Source organism: Nicotiana tomentosiformis, chromosome 1 (genome assembly GCF_000390325.3).
Source record: "Nicotiana tomentosiformis chromosome 1, ASM39032v3, whole genome shotgun sequence".
NCBI lineage: Eukaryota > Viridiplantae > Streptophyta > Magnoliopsida > Solanales > Solanaceae > Nicotiana > Nicotiana tomentosiformis.
The window spans coordinates 49109590-49130899 of NC_090812.1; the positions used below are offsets into that span (position 1 = coordinate 49109590).

At 36.9% G+C, this 21310-nt stretch overlaps 1 protein-coding gene across 2 annotated transcripts; it reads right to left on the minus strand.

Moving 5' to 3' along the window:
• Nucleotides 1–1671: 1671 nt before the first annotated feature.
• Nucleotides 1672–21091, minus strand: LOC104113480 (uncharacterized). Of its 2 annotated transcripts, XM_009623647.4 has the most exons (23): nucleotides 20713–21089; nucleotides 20525–20632; nucleotides 19710–19858; nucleotides 18618–18699; nucleotides 18031–18455; nucleotides 16864–17296; nucleotides 16530–16753; nucleotides 15456–15651; nucleotides 15168–15313; nucleotides 14853–15027; nucleotides 14706–14759; nucleotides 13682–13861; nucleotides 7338–7450; nucleotides 6533–6715; nucleotides 6308–6365; nucleotides 6065–6124; nucleotides 3716–3757; nucleotides 3497–3627; nucleotides 3237–3369; nucleotides 3081–3158; nucleotides 2471–2587; nucleotides 2218–2280; nucleotides 1672–2143 (listed from the first exon to the last, which is right to left on the minus strand). In XM_009623647.4, exons 1-23 carry the CDS (start codon nucleotides 20863–20865, stop codon nucleotides 2057–2059), a joined length of 3390 nt encoding a protein of 1129 aa, XP_009621942.1. In that variant the 5' UTR covers nucleotides 20866–21089; the 3' UTR covers nucleotides 1672–2056. The 2 variants fall into 2 exon arrangements, 1 of the variants encoding a protein (XP_009621942.1); XR_011410267.1 differs by lacking the exons at nucleotides 1672–2143; nucleotides 2218–2280; nucleotides 2471–2587; ... (1 more) ...; nucleotides 3237–3369; nucleotides 3497–3627 and adding an exon at nucleotides 3837–3924 and having other exon boundaries at nucleotides 3725–3757; nucleotides 20713–21091.
• Nucleotides 21092–21310: the final 219 nt, after the last annotated feature.

Here is a 21310-nt window from a genome sequence, read left to right on the forward strand (position 1 = left end):
GCAAACGTTGGCTATTTTTGAATTACCAGTCCGAAAACTAGATAGTCCGTGCAATTTTTACGTGAACATGTGCAATTAGGTACAAAATTAATGAGGTGACTTTTGAACTTTTCAATATTCTTAAAATTTTGGAAAAGAGAGAAAAAGCCAAAAAAAAAAATAAGGTAAAAGATAAATAGTAATTCTAGCCTAAGAGAATGCCACATAACCTTTCGTATGTACCTCAATTTTATATATATATATTCCAAGCAAGTTGATGTTGATTATATGAATTATCTGTCTATACTGCTCCATTTAAGCACATCACATCCCACCCTCAACTTCCACAAAAGAATGAGTAAATTTCATGGGTAGTCATTCAACTTTGTGTTCATTACTCAAAAGTCATTTTTCTTTTTTTTTGGTTACGTAAAAGTCATTCTACTTTGTGTTCATTCCCCAAAAGTCACTTTTTTTTTTGTTACACAAAAATTATTTTACTATGCTCTAGTTATCACAATAATCACTTTGACAAGATTTTACAAACCTTTCACCAGGAAAGTCTATTATGTCCTTGACATTTTAAATTCTCTCATTTATGTAATACCTTCTATATAATATATGCTATATAATATACTGTTACCCAGGTGTTTTACTTATAATTAAAATAACTTAATATTATTTTATTTATTATTTTTATAATATATTCGTACATTTAGTTTTTTTAATATTAATTTTTAAAATATATAAGTAGCATTATTAAATTTGTTAGTAACATTATCGGGAACAAATCTCAAGTCCACGTTCTTAATCATGCTTAATGAAATATGTTTAATAAAAATTAAAAAATCAAAGCTCATTGATTTATCAGCCAAGTTCATACCCATTAATTTAATAAATAAAATACCCACATTTAGCAAAATGACACATCACATTAATACTTTCAAATAAATAATATTAACAGATAAACCTTTAAAAATTAATATTAAAAACAAATATCTTTGAAACGTCTATTAAAATTTTTATTGACTATAAAAAAACTATCATTTGTTAAACAAATATATTTTTATTATATGTTCATGTTTGAATATGATTAAATAAATTGAGTGCGATGAAAAAAAAATTTCATTATATGTTCATGTTTTTATTAAATGTATGGATATATTATAAAAATAATAAATAAAATAATTTAAAATTTTTTTAACTATAAGTAAAATACCTAGGTGAAAATATATTATATAGTATATAATATATAAGGTATTACATAAATGAGAGGATTTATAATGTCAAGGACATAATAAACTTTTCAAGTAAAAGTATTATAAAATCTGATCAAGGTGATTTTTGTGATAAATAGAGTAAAGTAAAATAATATTTACGTAATAAAAGAAAGAAAAGTGACATTTGGGTCATGAACACAAAGTTGAACGATTTTTACGTAACAAAAAAAGAAAAGTGTTTTTTGCATAATGCACACAAAGTTGAATGAAAGAACAAAAAGAATCCCAATTCCCATTCCTTAAGGTGGGGGTGGGGGGAACTATCTTCCTTTTGTCGCAACCAATAGTACCTAAACACCATTTTGAGCAGGCAAAGCTAAACATATCTTCCGAAAATACCTGTGCAGTTTCCAGATACTATAGAGATTAATGTATTGCAATCAGAAGAGCAAAAGAAAAAGGAATGCAGGAATGGACAAAATCTTCTCTATTCTCTATTTATAAGATCAGATCTTTCATACAACAGGTGCCCCGTTTCATTACAATCACCCACACCCTCAATGGAAAAGCTAAAATTTGATACAAACTATGAATCAAGAAAAGATGGTAATCAAAGAACTAATAGCAATGATATGCTTATCTACAAAATAATTTTCTGCAGGACAGAGATGTGGACACTAGAGCAGGAACTGAAAATCTCATCTCGTGCCTCTCACAGAGCCGCTCAACTCCCAGCCCCATATAGTGGTAAACATTTATGCTGATGTCAAGTTGGTGCCTGAAAGTTAACGCTTGAAGCAGATGATCTCACTGGAAGCTCTTTTAAATTTCTGAAAAGCTCTTTACATCCAGATAGCTCACGTCTCTTCTGAATTTGAAGCAGATGAAAGCTTTTCATCCAAGCTTTCAACCAAGTCATGGTATTCGACAAATGATGGATGGGACTGAAGATACAAAGGAAAACCACAGTGAGACACACAAATGAAGTTAGAGTAACGAAATGACATATTAGATTTACCTTTAAAGTAATGTTGTATGCTTTCCACAAGCGCAAATCATGCCGAAATAAATCAAACAAGACCTGAGCAAAAATAATAAAATGAAACCCGTGTGAGCTTTACAACTAACAAAAGTGACTCTCAAAATAAGCCGATTTTGAAGTTCGCCCAAAGGGGAATGTAAGCAGTAAAACCAAGGGGAAACCATCTTTCATGTAGTTAAGGTAACCTATCTGTAATATCCTACATTCAATAAAGGGAATTTAGCCAGACCTCAGACCGCCTCAAAAGTGTGGCCAGTACTACAATCCACTCTTTGAACTTGACAGAGCACATATGAGACAAAAGGAACTCTGCATCTAAACGACTTTGCAGTGTTTCCATCTGAAGCTGATGATTCAAAAGGAAAAAATAATTAGTATCAGTATTAAGTTCAACAACATCTATAGCTGAACACACTTTCAGAATGCATATAAGCAAACGTACTAAAACAAAATACATCTAAAAATGAAATTCAGGCACCATTTGGGAACTGATTGGCACAAGTCAAAGCTGTTACGTGAACTGGAACATCTACGGGTATAATTAAGAGAACACTAAAAAGCATAAAAATAAGAGATCAGATTGATTTAAAAGTACTTTGTTATACCACAAAAGATCAGTAAACTCATAACTTGAACACAAAGTAGAAACTTCTCAAATTCTCTGGAGACAAAGTGCCCCAATCACATCACCAAGAGAAAAACCTTTGTGATGCAAGAGCTTAAAATAGTTTATGGACATAATTCACCTTATCATCCATCTGATACGAAACAAATATGATAATGAAGCTTATACAATGGTAGCATTCTACATGACATATGCAAGCATTACTAGTTAGTACCTTCTGCCGAATAAGTTCAAGCCCTGAAGCAAAATTGTCTAACCGAGCACTTCCATATCTTTCTCGCTGCAAATATTCCTGCAAGGCGTTTATATCACATGATCTGTTTTCAATAACATAATAGGATACAATCAAAAAAGTATATCAGAATCATACCACGAGGTCAAACTGTGTGCCCTTCACAAAAGCGACAAGCTTTGACAGTTCTTTTCCAGACATCAAATAGCTTGCATGGCTTTCTAAAATATTCTTAACAGAAGCAACATGTGCACTCAGCTCCTTAAATGAACTGCTCCAAGTATTTTAAAAGAAAAGGAACAAAGTAAGTGAAAGTCTTCTTCCATCATCAGCACCAGAATCTTGGTGCCAACTTTTGCTAAAAGATAAAGCAAAGAACTGCACTAATTAATATCTACCCTTTGGACTCCAAAGTTTGCCTCCGGTAACTAGAAGGAAACAGAAAATATCCAAAGAATCTAGGAGATAGCTTCTCAGAATCAGTAGTTGTGGGTTCATATTCCCTTCCAGATCTGAGAAGAAACCTCACCTGAAAACCAAAGATAAAAATGTGAATACTTCACACAAAGAAGACATTTATCTTGTTAAAGAAGCATGATCGACATCCAAGTTCATACCAGTTCCCCTGCCAGTTCATATAAAGACTCATCCAATGTTGCCTGGGCAAGAGGAGAACACCAAGTGAGGTCAAGGAGTAAGTCCAAAGTTGCTGATGTTACTAAAATGTTTTGACTTTACCATGTATGTGTTTTCTTGATCTCCGTTTGGAAACAAATTGAATTAAAGTTCATTAACATCTTGATCTTGTTAATAAAATTTGAAATGCCTGGGACCAAATATCATTTATCCTTTACCCAGTCAATTTGATGTTTTACAGATGACAAAACTCATGGCAATTGTCAAAAAGGACATGCATAAGGGATATCACATCACAAAAATGCATCAAATACTTGCTACAGTTAATTTTTTTTTTTTTTTAATGAAGTAAGAAGTTTCATTAATGGCATCAAGAAGATGCAGTAGGTACAAAAAAGAGTTGTAGCTCCATTATACAAGAGAATATACTTGAACAAGCAGCCACTCATGCAATAGCACAAACAACTGACGTGGTAACGCCATTCAGAAACATATTTCAGGCCTCACAGTTCCACGAATACATGTTCAGATGTAAATTCAAATTTCACAAATCATTAAATTGTATGATGTTGAAAAATGATTACTGGAATGAAATGGACCAGAAAAGAGCAGAAGGGATTTAGAGGATTCATATAGCCGGTCTCAATTAATCATGAATTGAAGCATAGTTGAAGCAAAGAGCAGATTTAGATTTAGAGGATCCATATAGCAGCCCCAATTAATCTGGTATTGAAGCACTGACGATTGATCGATTGATTAAAACGTCTGAAGTTTCCATTACCACCATCCAAAACTCTAGTCAAGCAAGCCCCACCAACCACCAGGTAAGGAGTATAAAAAATATCATAAAGTTATGGAGTTAACAAATAACAAGAAAAAAGTAATGTGATGGATAAGGGATATGCCTGCCTGCCTCTTCAGTGATGGATAAGGGATATGCCTGCCTCTTCAGTGTCTGTGCACACACACTTCACTGAGGAGCACGATAACTAAGAATTCCAAGACAATCGTTTGGATACTCGGGAAAAATTTATTTCACCCCAGAAGTAAATTGAATGGCTGTAATTACTTAAAAAGAAATTCAAATTGGAACACTGACACCTAGCCACAATTTAAACAAGATAATGAATTGAAGAGCTTCCGTAAATGATATAATAAAGGGAGGTGAATTATAGCTATTGTTCACGAATCACGATATCTAAGAGTACACAAAGGAAGACCCGACCCATCTGATACATAACCAAATTTCCACATCCCTAATTATGCAGGCCATCTTCTGTCCAAAGCCTAAGAAATCTAAAACAATCATGAGGCTATTTAATAGATACTTTTTTTGATAGGTAAATCTCATATATTTAACTGGTCTTGTTCCAAACAAATCTTTGATGAAGTCATCCATGCAGAAAATGAAAAGAATTATGAAATCAAAATGAAGATAAGTATGCAAACGCGGAGAACATTTCCTTATATCGCCCCCTACCCTTTGTTAACTTCACAGCTTTTTTTGGTGAATTATTTTTGCTTTCTAGACAAACAATTCTGTGTATAGGGAATTTACCTTTCCCTACTTTAAGGAGAGCTACAATTTCAAGTTATGCTTGCTACGGAACCACAGACCATACAGCTAAGGCCAAAAATTATTAAACCCAATTTATTTTAGCAAAACTTAAGATACCTATCTTCGTATTCAGGAAGAGTATTAGTTAAACTGCCCATCAGAAATGCCCAAGGGTTCTAACAAAAGTAACCATACCAGCAACCTCTAATTTTTATAAAATGAGAAATCCATTGGAAATGACATGAAAAGTGAAAACCCAAATTACTACTTAAGAAAAATAAAAAAAGAAAAACTAAACTTAAGCATACTGAAGCTGCATCCTCTTCTTTAGCATATAGAACAAAGGTAGACATACAGATAGGCCATCAATTATGCAAAAACACAAGATTAATAATTATCCAACATTTGAACCTAAAAGGAGGGAAAGAAAGAGAAATAGTTAAGAGGGAACTTCACTAGAAGTCAAGAGTAGCGCTAATAAAAAGGCAGATGCTGGCTTCAAATATATTGATTTCAGAGCTGCAGCATGGACCGCAGAGCCCAAATTGATGAATTTTCAGATTTTCAAGAAGCAAAATATGGCACCCAAAACAGAGTGTTTACACACATCTAAAGGAAATCGTTCAGTGAGAATAATTACTTATTCACCAAAAATAGGAATTGTTCATTAAATTTTTCCTTCAACATTTACCTGCTATATTATTATCCAGGGAAATACTTCAACAGATTAACATGGATAAAAGCTAACATTTATTACATCTGGCATGATTACCTGCAACAAACGCAATGCACAATACTGACTTACAGCTGGACCCTCAAGCTTAGCAATTACCTGCAGCAAGAGGCATATCAAACAAAGACATCCAAATGTACTTCCTGAAAGATATTGCACAAAGTCTTCAACACAAACTAAAGAAGCCCCAGCCAACTCCTAAAGACAGGGAAGCTTAGAGAAGATATACAGTTTGTATCCCAAAGACAAGATGGAGATTGCAGACAGAAATTTGAAACTTACTAGTATATAGCAAGCGGCAGTGCGATACCATCTCCTTTGGAAGCATTCCTCAAATAGCCTAAACATAGAGACGAATTAGCTCATAATGGAGTTGGACACAACAAGAAATAATTTTCTACAACGCATGAACTATCTAATAGGCTTTTGATATACATTAAAACTGCTCCTTTGTTAAAATTCATCTAGTAGTGTCGTAAAGGTTAAAAAATATATGCTTTTACATACTCAGTCGATCTCCCGGCAGCAGCAAATAAATCTGCCCAATGCCGGCCATCAGTCTTTCTTGCAACACTAACAACCACGTCAAAGTACTCCGGAAAATTTCTTATTAAATCACATGTCTTATCCAGAAGTGACGAATTTGTTGAATGGTTGGGAATAACACTCTGATTTTTGCTAGGGTTTTTCCTGTAAAAGAAGACGCATATTATACAACTATGATGAAAATACAAGTGTTCTGGGTTTGGCAGAGGGAGAAAAAAGAGAAGACCGGTCAGATCAAAGTCATACAAAATTAGTGACAATCTCAACAAGAAAACTTCCAAGTTCCACAAAAAGATGCATTCCGAGAAAACAACAACTATTCAACAAAAATTAAACTTTCTACCTCATTTTAGTTAACTGTTTTTCTCAAAACCACTTGCTATTTTCAGAGTCAACTGGTTTTTCTTTAACTATGATTTTCTTAAACATTTATCTATATCATCAAATTGTAAAAGTGTGAATTATTTATTTATTTATTGTACAGCTTTTGAATATATGAATTTTATTTTAAATAACCAAAAGAATTGATGTACAAATTCAAGCCAAAAATAAGACTGTTGAATCCTTCTACTCCAAGACCCATCATTTATGATGGGTTGGAGGGAGTGCTAGAGCAAGATAATATTTGTGATTCAACAATGTTCCCGTGGAAACTCCTGAATATCAGAACTCTAAGGACCAGAAAAATATACATGACGAAAAATCAGCACGAGTATTTTGGATAGCAAGTGATAATCTTACAAACTATCAAATTGGTAAAATTTACCCAGAAATGTCGGCTTCAAACACAGTAAAAAGAAGCCACTCTAGGCAGTGAGAAAAATGTGGCTTCTCTGCAGATAATTGCGCCAATCTTAGAGCTTCTTCCTTTTTATCCCTCTGCCAAAACAGTAAAAGAGAGTAAAAAAAATTAAGTTGTTCATTCATCCTGTTTAATGTAAATCCTCACGGTTAAGAAACTGTTAAAATAATACTAGGGTCTCGGAGATGAATGGTTATTCAGATAAAAACGTTGATTGCTAAGGCCCAAAAATAAAAGGAAAACATGAACAATAACTAACAGATGAATGGAGTAGGATTAAACATGAATGATTAAATGCATACTCCTTTACAAATTGAGTCGTATAAAATCTTCCTGAAAATAGAAAATTATGTCATATTTTGTGAAATAAATAAGAAAATTACTACCTTGTCATGATAAAATTTCTATACTAGTGACTTCTCTTATCAGAAATCACATTTATAACTTCGATAAAATCAAAAACTATTTCTCAAGTGCAAAATGTTTCATCTTGTGGTACTTCTCATTTTCTAAACATGTGTCATATTCTCAAAGATAAATTAATCATACCAAATTCAAAGAAAATACCCCAAATGGCTCTGAAGAAGCAAAAAGAAGCATTTGCTCAGGGATGGAGGAACTTCATGATTTGACTTGGGATAAATCTTAATGAATGTTGATGTGCATTATACTTTACTATCATTAATAGCAATCGAGTAATTATGATGTTAATACTGTTAGTTTACAGCATGTATATAGTGTAGTATTGTCCCACATTGGTAGAAGAATAGTATGTCCTTGTATAGTATAGCCCTCTTGTAGTATATTGTTCATCTAATATCAATAACATATTTTCTCCCGTGCCTTCTCACATGGTATCAGAGCAATTGTGAGAGACTTATCGCTGTGCATAAATTCCAGCGATTCCGGGAAAGAGAAATCGCTGTGCATAAATTCCAGCGATTCCGTGAAAGAGAAATCAGTACTTTTTTAAGGCTGTTTTCTATCTGCTTCATTTCTGTCAGTGTTGTGCAAAATCCAACACTACCACAAGAGTCGTAACTGTCCGGCGACCAAACCCCAGTGAAAAACTCCGGCAGCAGCCTCCTCACACGCCTCCACGCGCCGGCGCGTACGACCACTTCCGGCCATTTTTTGAAAATCTTCCTTCAGAACAGTTGAGCCGCCTGGTAATTCCGATCCTACCCCTACTGTTTTCATTTCATTCCGACAACTTTGAGTTTTTTCCGACAGCTACAGTACTATTCCGGCTGCTACAGTACTATTCTGACAGCTACAGTAGATTCCGGCAGCTACAGTATTTCGGTATTCTGTTTTTGTGTTTCCGTACACTGTTTCAGTGGATTACAATTGATTCTTTCTCCTATTTGGTAATAATTTGCAACAATGTCTTTGGGATTTGATGCTTTTGGGTCTAGAAACATGAGTTCTGGAAGCTCTAGTGCTATTATTACCTCGGAACCTTTAATAGGAGGTTCAAACTACTTAGCTTGGGCTTCATCTGTCGAGTTATGGTGTAGAGGTCGAGGTGTTCAAGATCATCTAATCAAACAGTCTAGCGATGGAGATGAAAAGGCAATAGCACTTTGGGCAAAAATCGATGCTCAGTTATGTAGCATCTTGTGGCGATCTATTGATTCCAAGTTGATGCCCTTGTTTTGTCCATTCCAGACATGTTATTTGGTTTGGGAAAAGGCTCGCACCTTATACACTAATGACATATCTCGCTTCTATGATGTGATATCACGGATGACAAACTTAAAGAAGCAGGAATTGGATATGTCTACTTACTTGGGTCAAGTACAGGCAGTCATGGAGGAATTTGAGAAGTTGATGCCAGTTTCTGCTAGTGTGGAAAAACAACAAGAGCAGCGACAGAAGATGTTTCTCGTTCTTACCCTCGCTGGACTTCCTAATGATCTTGATTCAGTACGCGACCAGATTTTGGCTAGTCTGTCTGTCCCGACAGTTGATGAATTATTCTCTCGATTACTCCGCCTTGCTGCAGCACCAAGTCCACCAGTGATCTCATCAAAGATACTTGATTCCTCTGTTCTTGCATCCCAGACAATGGATGCTCGGGCATCTCAAACTATGGAGCATAGACGAGGAGGAGGTCGTTTTGGAAGATCTAGACCCAAGTGTTCTTATTGTCACAAACTTGGACACACTCGTGAAATGTGCTATTCCTTACATGGCCGTCCACCCAAAAATGCTTACATTGCTCAGACCGAGACTCCAGAAAACCAAGGATTTTCTTTATCTAAAGAAGAATATAATGAGCTCCTTCAGTATCGAGCAAGTAAGCAGACATCTCCACAAGTAGCCTCAGTTGCTCAGACTGATACTTCTGTTACTGGTAATTCTTTTGCTTGTGTTTTCCAGTCTAGCACTCTTGGCCCATGGGTCATGGACTCAGGCGCTTCTGATCACATCTATGGTAATATATCACTTTTGTCAAATATTGTATATTCACAGTCTCTTCCCACTGTTACTTTAGCCAATGGATGTCAAACTAAGGCAAAAGGAGTTGGACAAGCTAATCCCTTGTCTTCTATCACCCTAGATTTCGTTCTTTATGTCCCTGGCTGTCCTTTTAGTCTTGCATCTGTTAGTCGTTTGACTCGTGCCCTCCATTGTGGTATATATTTTATTGACGATTCTTTTATTATGCAGGACCGCAGTACGGGACAGACAATTGGTACAGGACGTGAATCAGAAGGCCTTTACTACCTTAACTCACTCAGTCCTTCCACAACATGTCTAGTTACAGATCCTCCAGATCTAATCCACAGACGTTTAGGACATCCGAGTTTATCCAAACTTCAGAAGATGGTGCCTAGTTTATCTAGTTTGTCTACATTAGATTGTGAGTCGTGTCAACTTGGGAAACATACCCGAGCCTCCTTTTCGCGTAGTGTTGAGAGTCATGCAGAGTCTGTCTTCTCCTTAGTTCATTCTGATATATGGGGTCCTAGTAGAGTCAGTTCATCCTTGGGATTTCGTTATTTTGTCAGTTTCATTGATGATTATTCAAGATGTACTTGGCTTTTCTTAATGAAAGATCGTTCTGAGTTATTTTCTATATTCCAGAGTTTCTGTGCTGAAATCAAAAACCAATTTGGTGTTTCTATTCGCATTTTTCGCAGTGATAATGCCTTAGAATATTTATCTTCTCAATTTCAGCAGTTTATGACTTCTCAAGGAATTATTCATCAGACATCTTGTCCTTATACCCCTCAGCAAAATGGGGTTGCTGAGAGAAAGAATAGGCACCTTATTGAGACTGCTCGCACACTTCTAATTGAATCTCGTGTTCCGTTGCGTTTTTGGGGCGATGCAGTTCTCACAGCTTGTTATTTGATTAATCGGATGCCTTCATCTCCCATCAAGAATCAGATTCCGCATTCAGTATTGTTTCCCCAGTCACCCTTATACTCTCTTCCACCTCGTGTTTTTGGGAGCACGTGTTTTGTTCATAACTTAGCCCCTGGGAAAGATAAGTTAGCTCCTCGTGCTCTCAAGTGTGTCTTCCTTGGTTATTCTCGTGTTCAGAAGGGATATCGTTGTTATTCTCCAGATCTTCGTAGGTACCTTATGTCAGCTGACGTCACATTTTTTGAGTCTAAACCTTTCTTTACCTCTGCTGACCACCATGATATATCTGAGGTCTTACCTATACCGACCTTTGAGGAGTTTACTATAGCTCCTCCTCCACCTTCGACCACAGAGGTTTCATCCATACCAACCGTTGAGGAGTCTAGTGTTGTTCCCCCTAGTTCCCCAGCCACAGGAACACCACTCTTGACTTATCATCGTCGTTTGCGTCTTTCATCAGGCCCAACTGGTTCTCGTCCTGCACCTGACCCTGCTCCTGCTGCGGACCCTGCTCCTAGTACACCGATTGCACTTCGGAAAGGTATACGGACCACACTTAACCCTAATCCTCATTATGTCGGTTTGAGTTATCATCGTCTGTCATCTCCCCATTATGCTTTTATATCTTCTTTGTCCTCTCTTTCCATCCCTAAGTCTACAGGTGAAGCGTTGTCTCATCCAGGATGGCGACAGGCTATGAGTGACGAGATGTCTGCTTTACATACAAGTGGTACTTGGGAGCTTGTTCCTCTTCCCTCAGGTAAATCTACTGTTGGTTGTCGTTGGGTTTATGCAGTCAAAGTTGGTCCCGATGGACAGATTGATCGACTTAAGGCCCGTCTTGTTGCCAAAGGATATACTCAGATATTTGGGCTCGATTACAGTGATACCTTCTCTCCTGTGGCTAAAGTGGCTTCGGTCCGCCTTTTTCTATCCATGGCTACGGTTCGTCATTGGCCCCTCTATCAGCTGGACATTAAAAATGCCTTTCTTCACGGTGATCTTGAGGATGAGGTTTATATGGAGCAACCACCTGGTTTTGTTGCTCAGGGGGAGTCTCGTGGCCTTGTATGTCGCTTGCGTCGGTCACTTTATGGTCTAAAGCAGTCTCCTCGAGCCTGGTTTGGTAAGTTCAGCACGATTATCCGGGAGTTTGGCATGATTCGTAGTGAAGCTGATCACTCTGTGTTTTATCGGCACTCTGCTTCAAGTCTCTGTATTTATCTGGTAGTCTATGTTGATGATATTGTTATTACTGGCAATGATCAGGATGGTATTACCAATCTGAAGCAGCATCTCTTCCAGCACTTCCAAACTAAGGATCTAGGCAGATTGAAGTACTTTCTAGGTATTGAGGTTGCCTAGTCTAGCTCAGGTATTGTTATTTCTCAAAGAAAATATGCTTTAGACATTCTTGAGGAGACGGGGATGATAGGTTGCAGACCTGTTGACACTCTGATGGATCCGAATTCTAAACTTATGCCAGGACGGGGGAGCCGCTTAGCGATCCTGCAAGCTATAGGCGGCTGGTTGGAAAATTAAATTATCTCACAGTGACTAGACCCGACATTTCTTATCCTATGAGTGTTGTAAGTCAGTTTATGAATTCTCCCTGTGATAGTCATTGGTGTGATAGTCATTGGGATGCAGTTGTCTGCATTATTCGATATATAAAATCGGCTCCAGGCAAAGGGTTACTCTTTGAGGATCGAGGTCATGAGCAGATCATTGGATACTCAGACCAATTTAGTAGGAGGAAATTTGGTGTCCTGGAAGAGCAAGAAACAGAATGTAGTTGCTCGGTCTAGTGCAGAAGCAGAATATCGAGCAATGGCTATGGCAACATGTGAGCTAGTCTGGACCAAACAATTGCTCAAGGAGTTGAAATTTGGTGAAATCAGTCGGATGGAACTTGTGTGCGATAATCAAGCTGCCCTTCATATTGCATCAAATCCGGTGTTCCATGAGAGAACTAAACACATTGAGATTGATTGTCACTTCGTCAGAGAAAAGATACTTTCAGGAGAGATTGCTACAAAGTTTGTGAGGTCGAATGATCAACTTGCAGATATTTTCACCAAGTCTCTCAGTGGTCCTCGTATTGGTTATATATGTAACAAGCTCGGTACATATGATTTGTATGCACCTGCTTGAGGGGGAGTGTTAGTTTACAGCATGTATATAGTGTAGTATTGTCCCACATTGGTAGAAGAATAGTATGTCCTTGTATAGTATAGCTATAAATAAGGACCTCTTGTAGTGTATTGTTCATCTAATATCAATAACATATTTTCTCCCGTGCCTTCTAACAAATACCACAATATCTTGACATTGTAAAGTGAAAAATAGTTTGACGAATACACATAATGGGTAATGCAATTTCATTCTCAAGGCACATAATTTTGGTAATACAATTTTTTGATTTAACCATCCGGTGTTCGAAATCTACTGACCAGTCTAACTCGGATTCGCGTCATAGGAAGCCTATTATGGGGGGTTTTAGCGCACCCTACCAAAGAGGACTCCATTCCCACGGCTCAAACTCGGGGTACAGCAATATCATTGTTACGCACCATCTCTCTCTCTCTCTCTCTCTCTCTCTCTCTCTCTCTCTCTCAAAGCAATTTCACTGTAATGTACCATTACTCTCTATATCTATCAATCTATCTATCTCTAAAATGTGCAAAGAAAATATGTTCATCTTGGCACATCCCCATATGGGAAATCAAAAGGGATGATTCAACAGAAATGTCTGTATCAGCTTCCTTGGAGAAAGAGAATATGTTCTATTTCTTTCTTAGTTTAGAAATTAGAAACAATCGCCACTATAAAAGAAAACCGTGTTTCAAACCCCAACCTTTTTATCAATAACTAGATACTCCATCAGCTATCTCACTTTAACCATTGAATACAAATAATTTGCGAAGTACCTGTAGAAGATGTCGAAGTAGACAATGCAAAATAGTCTGAGCTTGAGGAGAAGGCTCAAAACATGGAAACTCTGTACATGCGGAAAATGACATTCTCTGGGAGACACCAACTACAACTCCAGCGTTTGGCAGCAAACCAAGAGGATACACCTCACGATCAAATTCCAGCTCCGGATCCAACTAAAAGTTCACACCAAATATCCAAATAAAAGAAAGAAAAGCAGGTTAGAATCTAGACAAAAAGCAAAGGTTAGGTAATGAGATTTTAGGTTTGTGCATGATAATAGGTTTTTAAAAGAGAGGGTTTATGCATGATAATAGTTAATGATTTTTTAAATGAAAAAGAGGGTTTATGCATGATAATAGTTAATGATCTGGGGCAATGAATGATAAGCTAAGATCATAACTGGTGGTGAGGCAATGCTAATTATCGCTGACCTTAGTTGGTCATAAGCAGAAGACGTATAACTTGTATATTTTAAAGATGCAAAGTAATAGTATTCTGATGCTTGAATCCGGTAAAAGATGAATCTTAAGGGCCAGAAGTATACCCGTGCGGGTATTTCATTTCTTTTTTCAAAATGACATCATGAAATGCTCCATTATTTAAACTTCAATCAAGGTTCCACTCTTCGGCTATATTTCACTTGGAATTTCACTGTTTAAACTTTAATTAGCCCCTAATATGGTTAGAACTTATTAAATGATTAAGCACTTTCAAGAACTTGCAGGATCCCAAACAACCTATGCCAGAAAATATCTGGGTTTCTTTAACTTTCCCTTTCTCATTGTTGATCCTGACGACTTCTCCTTAGTCTTCTTCCCAAACTCCTCCCCTCAAGAGAAAAGAAAGAAAAGGGAAAAGCAAGCTTTCACATACAACAGAGCATATCAAAACAGATCAAAAGCTGTATTTCTTGAATCAGTTAACAGCTACTAATAACTGAAACATGGACAATTAACTAGATAGTGCAAAATCAAAGACAAACAAATATGTGGACTCCAGCATTAGCAACTTGAATACCTGCAAGAAATCCTCTTGCTTAAAAGCGTCAACACCGGGAGATGGATACCAAACCTGTAATAATGAGCTTTTAACCAGTATATACATCAGACATGTAAGGTAAGTATAGAAATATACAAAAACTCAACTGCTAAAGAAAACTGTTACCTGCATTCCTCGGTGGCCATAGTCTAACCATGAAACCTCCTCAATCAAGCTTGCTTTCTCCTCTGACTGACCACAGGTAACCCAAAACAACTCCACAGAGTCAGTGAGTTCTCTTTCTCTCCCCTCATCCAAATCAAGAAGTGAAAGCTCTCCATTTGTCCGCAGTATTAAGCATCTGAAAGCACGAAAATGACAACATGTCTTAAACCACATATCAGTACAATTAGAAACCACCAAATCCAGCACATCTCGATACTAGCATGTGGCAATATAGGGTCCAATTCAGAGATGCAATATTCAACAATAAGTACATACCGGGTAGGCTCTCTGGACAGATCCAAAGAAGTTGACAGGCCACCATTCCCTGCAACGCTTTCTCTTGGGAGCTGATCAGGAATAAAACGCATTGAAGCAGGATGGCTCTTTGCAGTCATGATTGATAGCTCTCGTACTGTAGAAAGCTGTTTGTCATGTTATCACTTAAAAACGCATGACAGATATGATACTCTTGTTCAAAAGAAATTCTGCTCTATATTTTGAGCTTTAAAATGCAAATTGACTTTGACACAGTTTTATAGAGCATACACTCTAAGGAAGCTTCACCTGTAAATCGGGGGAGCTCGAAGGTGTTAGTTCACCAGATAATTTCACATGGTAAATATGGACATCAAAGGGCCGGTAAGTGACAAGTAGATAATCTTGGTAAACATCCATGACGATCGGTTTGGTAAGCAAAGGTTTCCGACATAGTAGTGAACTATGATCAAGGTGATATCTGGGATAGAAAAGCAATTCATACCTGTAATTCCAATCAAAGTTGAACAAGTTCTATTAAATGCTATATCTCGAGAACCCTCTTGAAAAGAATCTAAAGATTCAATCTACAATTGGAAAGCTGTATTCGCCCTTCAATAAGAAAAATGACTCCATACAAATACTGCCCAGCACCATATATCCAAACAAAAACAGAGATAAATAGAGGACTCTTGAAGCAAACACTTGAGATATAGAAGTGTAGACAATATTTGCTGCAATCTCCATGCATCTGTCTGACCATAACAAACTCTTGTGAGCACAAGGACATCCATTTCACATACTAGCTGCCTCTTGTAACCAAACAGATTGACATTCAAGGGTAAGCTGTAGCTACTGAATAGAATGCCACTCTACCCCAGGGCGCACCCTTTCGTGGCCAAGCTTATCGAACTAGATGCATATCAAGTTCTTTACTTTTCAAAATATTCCTGAAATGTTTTTCCCATTATGATCACATTTATTCAACTATACATTATTACATTGTCACTCATCCAGATTTCATGCCAAAAGATGCTTTTTTACTGCTCAACGCTCCCTAATTGGAAGTGATTACTTCACCTCTTAAATGCATTGTTATCTAAGAGTAAACCACAAAATCACAGGGGAGTTTCTTAAAAAACCAGTTTAAACATCAGAACAGACCTTTAAATTCAAAGTCAACACCAGTCAGCAGTAAGGTGTTGGAGAAATCCAATATATGGACATGCATATCCTGTACATACATACCTTGTGTAGAACATAATAACAAATGTAAATGTGCTCGTCTATCTTTATTTTTTTGAGATTGAAATGTGCTCATCTATCTCATACAGCATAAGTTGATGATGTATAGGTACTAGCTAATGCACATAGATAGCTCACCCATCAGAAGAATCATCATAGTTGCAGACAACCACAATCTTCCCAAGCCATAACAAGCCTCTGCACTGGATCTTTTGTTCCTGAGTGACATCTCCAAAAACTCGCCACTTTTTCAATCTTATGTCATATAAGATCAGTCCATGAAGGCCAGCAGCTGCTAAGTACATTCCATCCTTACTAGCTGCCACATGTTGAACTGGCCAATTCTGAGAGATGTAGGAAACCTAGCGGAGAAGTGAAACTACATTAGAAACACAGCTTCCCAATAAAGAAAAACAAAAGCAACATAAACGAAAAGAATAAACCACATTCTTCAGTTAAAATAACTCTTAACTGGAAGGCTAAGATGCAAGAGTTTTAGTTCATCAGTATCTTCTGACTGCACAACAAGCAACCGATCTTCACCATAGATTACTTGTCGGACATAAGTAATCCCAGAGACTCCTCTGTTCAGACAGCATTTTCCAAAAGAGAATGCAATAATTCTCTCTGGAGATCCTTCTTCAATAGCATAAAGCTTGTATCCATATTCATCCCAGTTCATCAGCGAGGTACCACTCATCATAGGTTCATATTTACATTCCTGATTCCGTTTGACAACTGGAGAAGACGCAGAACTTAAGCCAATTTGACGAATTGTGGACATCAAGCGACAGCCAGAAACAGACCAAACTGTTAGCCCTCTTAACTTCCACCCAACTGCAAAAGCAGAATTATCAGGTGTCCATGCAACACAACTGACAGCCCCAGTATCTTCCACTGAATATCTGCAGAAGAATTGCAGGTTTATTGAGAAGTCAGGAAAGTCCTAGTCTTTTGTTAACTGTTGCAAATTTCCTCATACAGAATCTTCCATCACCTTCTTTTCATTCTTACAAGATGAGGCCAGAGCTAAAAAGTCAGTACTACTCTAAAATGTCTCAAAATCAGACCAACTAGGTAGAATACTTTCATTTTAATAGTTTAGATTGATGGATTTGCTTCGCAACTAGTTCTGCTAACTGCCAAAATTTCATAGATATATGCTTCACATGGTTTACACACAAAATTGTTTCTGAAAAGGTCATACGGACACACAAAATTTACCATTGGCTATATCATTGTCCATTGATGGTACATTTGAAATAATACCCTTGGGTAGTAAGTGTGAGCTCTATGATCACATATATAATAATCTTAAATAGATGCTTCTCAAATTTTACTTTCTATTCACCAGAAAAAGAAATTTGAATATAACTTAAATAAGTGTACATTGCTCAATACTACGAGTAAAACAGGTTCCTTAAAGCACATATTATAAATTTAGTTGCCACATACTATTATTACTGATTTAATCATCCATTATCAAGCTTATACCCACTTCAAAACAAGACTCAGAAAATAAATAAATGAATTTAGCTTGGGACAAAATAATCAATATGCTGCACTAAAAGAGTTCTCTCATCAGCAACTAATCATGCCTGTCTTTTCCCAACCTTGGATGTCAATGGCAAAAGCTTACCCCCAATCATACAGAGAAACAGAACGCATAAGTGAAGCAGATTCTGCAATGTCATACAACTCAACAACACCTCTTCTCGTACCAACAGCAAGGAGTTGTTGTTCTGAAGCAACTGCAGCACATACAGCATCACCAGAGCCCAGTCTCTTTTCAGCTTTGATAGACTCCATTTGCTTCAGACCCTTTTTGCTCACAGAACACAAGACCAGTTGTCCATCAGAAAATAGCACAACAAGCAACCTCAAGGGTAAGGAGAATTCTAAGTGGACCACGGCAGAGTTATTCAACGAATGATGACTAAATTTAGAAAAAGATAAACTCCCGCCAGAAGCAAGACCGTTTTCCAAAGAACTTGCTAGTTTAGGAATGCCACTGCCATCATGAGGCTGAACATCAAGATCAAAGGCATCAAAGGCCCCACAAAACTGCAATACAACAAAAAAATAAAATGAACAAACATTTTCTACATTTTCTGCTGACTGAAATGAACAACTACAGTCTTTAATTTTAACAAGTAGACATAAACCAGAACTGTCAACTAAAACGAAAATGCACAATACTATTAAGACATGTTTAAAAAGAGTTACCTCGCCCTTCCAGGATATATTATACAGAGATCCATCAGAAAGCCCAACTATCATATGTTTGTTGTCGCAAACCATATTGCTCCTGCAAGCCAGATATGCAGGGAATAAACTAATTGTGTATTTCAGCTGAGATCAATAGCCAACAAGTTAAATAATGAAGAAACGAATCTGGCATGAAAGACATGAATGGACCTATCTCTCTATTCTCCACAAAATAAACTGCCAGTGAAACAACACAAATTCACACAAGTAGTAAAGTACAGACTGGATAGGACCCCAGGATCTCAATATGGTGACAAATGAAGACAAAATTATACTTGATTGAGAACTTACGCTACAAAGGAAACTAGCCCTACTTAATTGACAACTTAAGCCATTTTCAAATTGCACACAGATAAAATGAACAACGAGATCTCCAGGCCAAGCAAATATGCACAAAGAATCTCCAATGTAACTAGCCTTTCTCTTGGGAATCATACATTAACATATATTAGATTACGTGGTTATTAACTTCACTATCCTCTAGGTCTTGCATCGTCACTAGGTCCCCCTTTTCTTTTGGCAAGCACATCAACATGAGATCTTTTAAAAATCAATTTACAAGTATGTAGCTATTTACAAATATAAGTAGATTATTTCAGCTACTGATTGTGCATTAGCCCCACCTTTCAAAATTCAGTAAGATACTTATTTTATAAGATTTTCAATAAGATAATTTTTTGACGCACAAAATTCAAAAATATCAATTGTTGGATAGATATACAATTATTTTAGGGCTTGACAGAGGAAATGACAAACCCTTCTGTCTGGTACAAAAAGCTAAAACCAAACTGCATAATTATTTGACTATGCAGTACCAACAACCTTTGACTTCATAACCAGTAGGACATCTGGTAGCTTATGAGAAAAGAAGGCATTTTTGGAATACATTTCTCTCATGGATTTATCAAAAATGAAATAAATAAAATAATTGTATCTCCTGGACATTGAAAGAATTATTTAGTTCACAGTACAAAAAATCCATGGAGGGTGAAGTTTTCAGCTTGAGATTAAAATTATAAATTGTCAAGAAGTATAAACAGGGCAGCTTACATTGTCAAGTTCCTGTTAGCAAAAGGCACTTGTTCATTCAAGAGCAAAGCTATGCTTGCTAGAAACAAACCAGTTGGTTGTTTGCCTCCAATTTGTATTTTCCTTTCTGTAAAATGGACCTTCAGAATGTGTAGATAGAAGGAAGAGGTCTGCAATACAAAGAAAGTAAGACGGAGTAAGTATAAAAGGCACCCACTGTTTCGCGCATATCAAAGCAGCCCTAACTTCTCAGTATCAGAGACAAGGGCAACAAACAGTAACAGTTCTTTAAATGTCAGCAACAACCCCGTTCACTTTAATCAACCCCTAACTAATAATGATAGGATTTAAGTTATTTTTAGTTTATTTAACATGATATTTACACTTACCATAGACAATTGAATTGATAGTGTATAAAGTTAAACCCAATTTTCCTAGAAAGCTCAGCAAGCAATTTAGTTCTCAAGTGTCCATATAAGTATAGCGACTCTTACAAGATAATTCAAATTGTAAAACATCTTATATTAGTATTTATGAGCGTGAAATCATCAACTATCACATTTTCCATAAGTCCTGGACAATACAATATGCACGTAAGCTGTAGAGCACTTGGGATGCCCTAAACGGTCCGTTCTTGAACTGCAAATGGAGCACATGTTTCAGTTTACATGACAAATTATCATTTTACATACCACTCATTAAGACAGACTCCACCAACCAACTACCCGAACTAGTCGAGGTCGGATATATGAATCTTACTCTCTATTCATTCTGCTCTATTCAGGCACATTACATTACAAAGAGTTCATGAGACCGAATCAACGTAAGACACTTACAAGGACGGCAATCAATTTGGTATCAGGACTCCAAACGGCGCGCAAATTCTCCCCTTCCTTCTGAATTGAATCAGAGCTTCTCTTGTACTTGCCCAATCTCACTCTATGCTGCAACACAAAAGAAACGTGAAAAATAATCAGCACTCAATTAATTATCGAAATTCTCCAATTGTTGCACTCATTCCGACCTGGGAGGAGGACCATAGTTCAAGATGAGTAGGTGAAACGACAAGCAATAAGCGATTGATGAGCTTCAGGTATACAATTTGCTGAGAAGAAGAAGGGCATAACCCAGTTGATTCCATAGGGATGACCTGTGGCCATCCATATGCCATATACATCTTCTTCCAAATTTATGCAAAAAAAATCAGTTCAAATGCAGATCAAAGAGTGGGAGGTTTAGATGGAGATCCAAATCGGGTGTGCATTTGATGCAGAAGAAGATGGTGAATGAAAGAGAGTGTCTAATGTGATTGGGACCTCCCTTTCGTTTCAGTTGGGGGGTTTGGATCTCTAGAATTTTGAAGAACAACTGATGTTGCTGTAAAATTGATTTTATTGTATTTGTATTTAGAAACCCCCCCCCCCCCCCCCCGGGTCTTCAGACCCTGAATTCGACTCTTCCCGTTTAACTCCGCCCGAAATAGCTTTTCTAGACAATAAAAAAATGTTGATTGATGGAGTACTATTTTTAGAATATTTAGTAATTGTTATGAAATATAGTTCAAAGTAACAATATAGAATAAAAAAAAATAAGTTAAGAGATATAGACAGAAAGAGAGGAGA

Bases quoted from the DNA above. Each gene is read 5' to 3' on its own strand.
- LOC104113480 (XM_009623647.4), bottom strand. From the start codon at position 20,865: ATGTATATGGCATATGGATGGCCACAGGTCATCCCTATGGAATCAACT. The intron at 6,366-6,532 runs GTATGTAAAAGC...CTCTATGTTTAG, and splicing joins GCTGCCGGGAGATCGACTGA to GCTATTTGAGGAATGCTTCC. The intron at 3,159-3,236 runs GTATGATTCTGA...AACGCCTTGCAG, and splicing joins GCACACAGTTTGACCTCGTG to GAATATTTGCAGCGAGAAAG.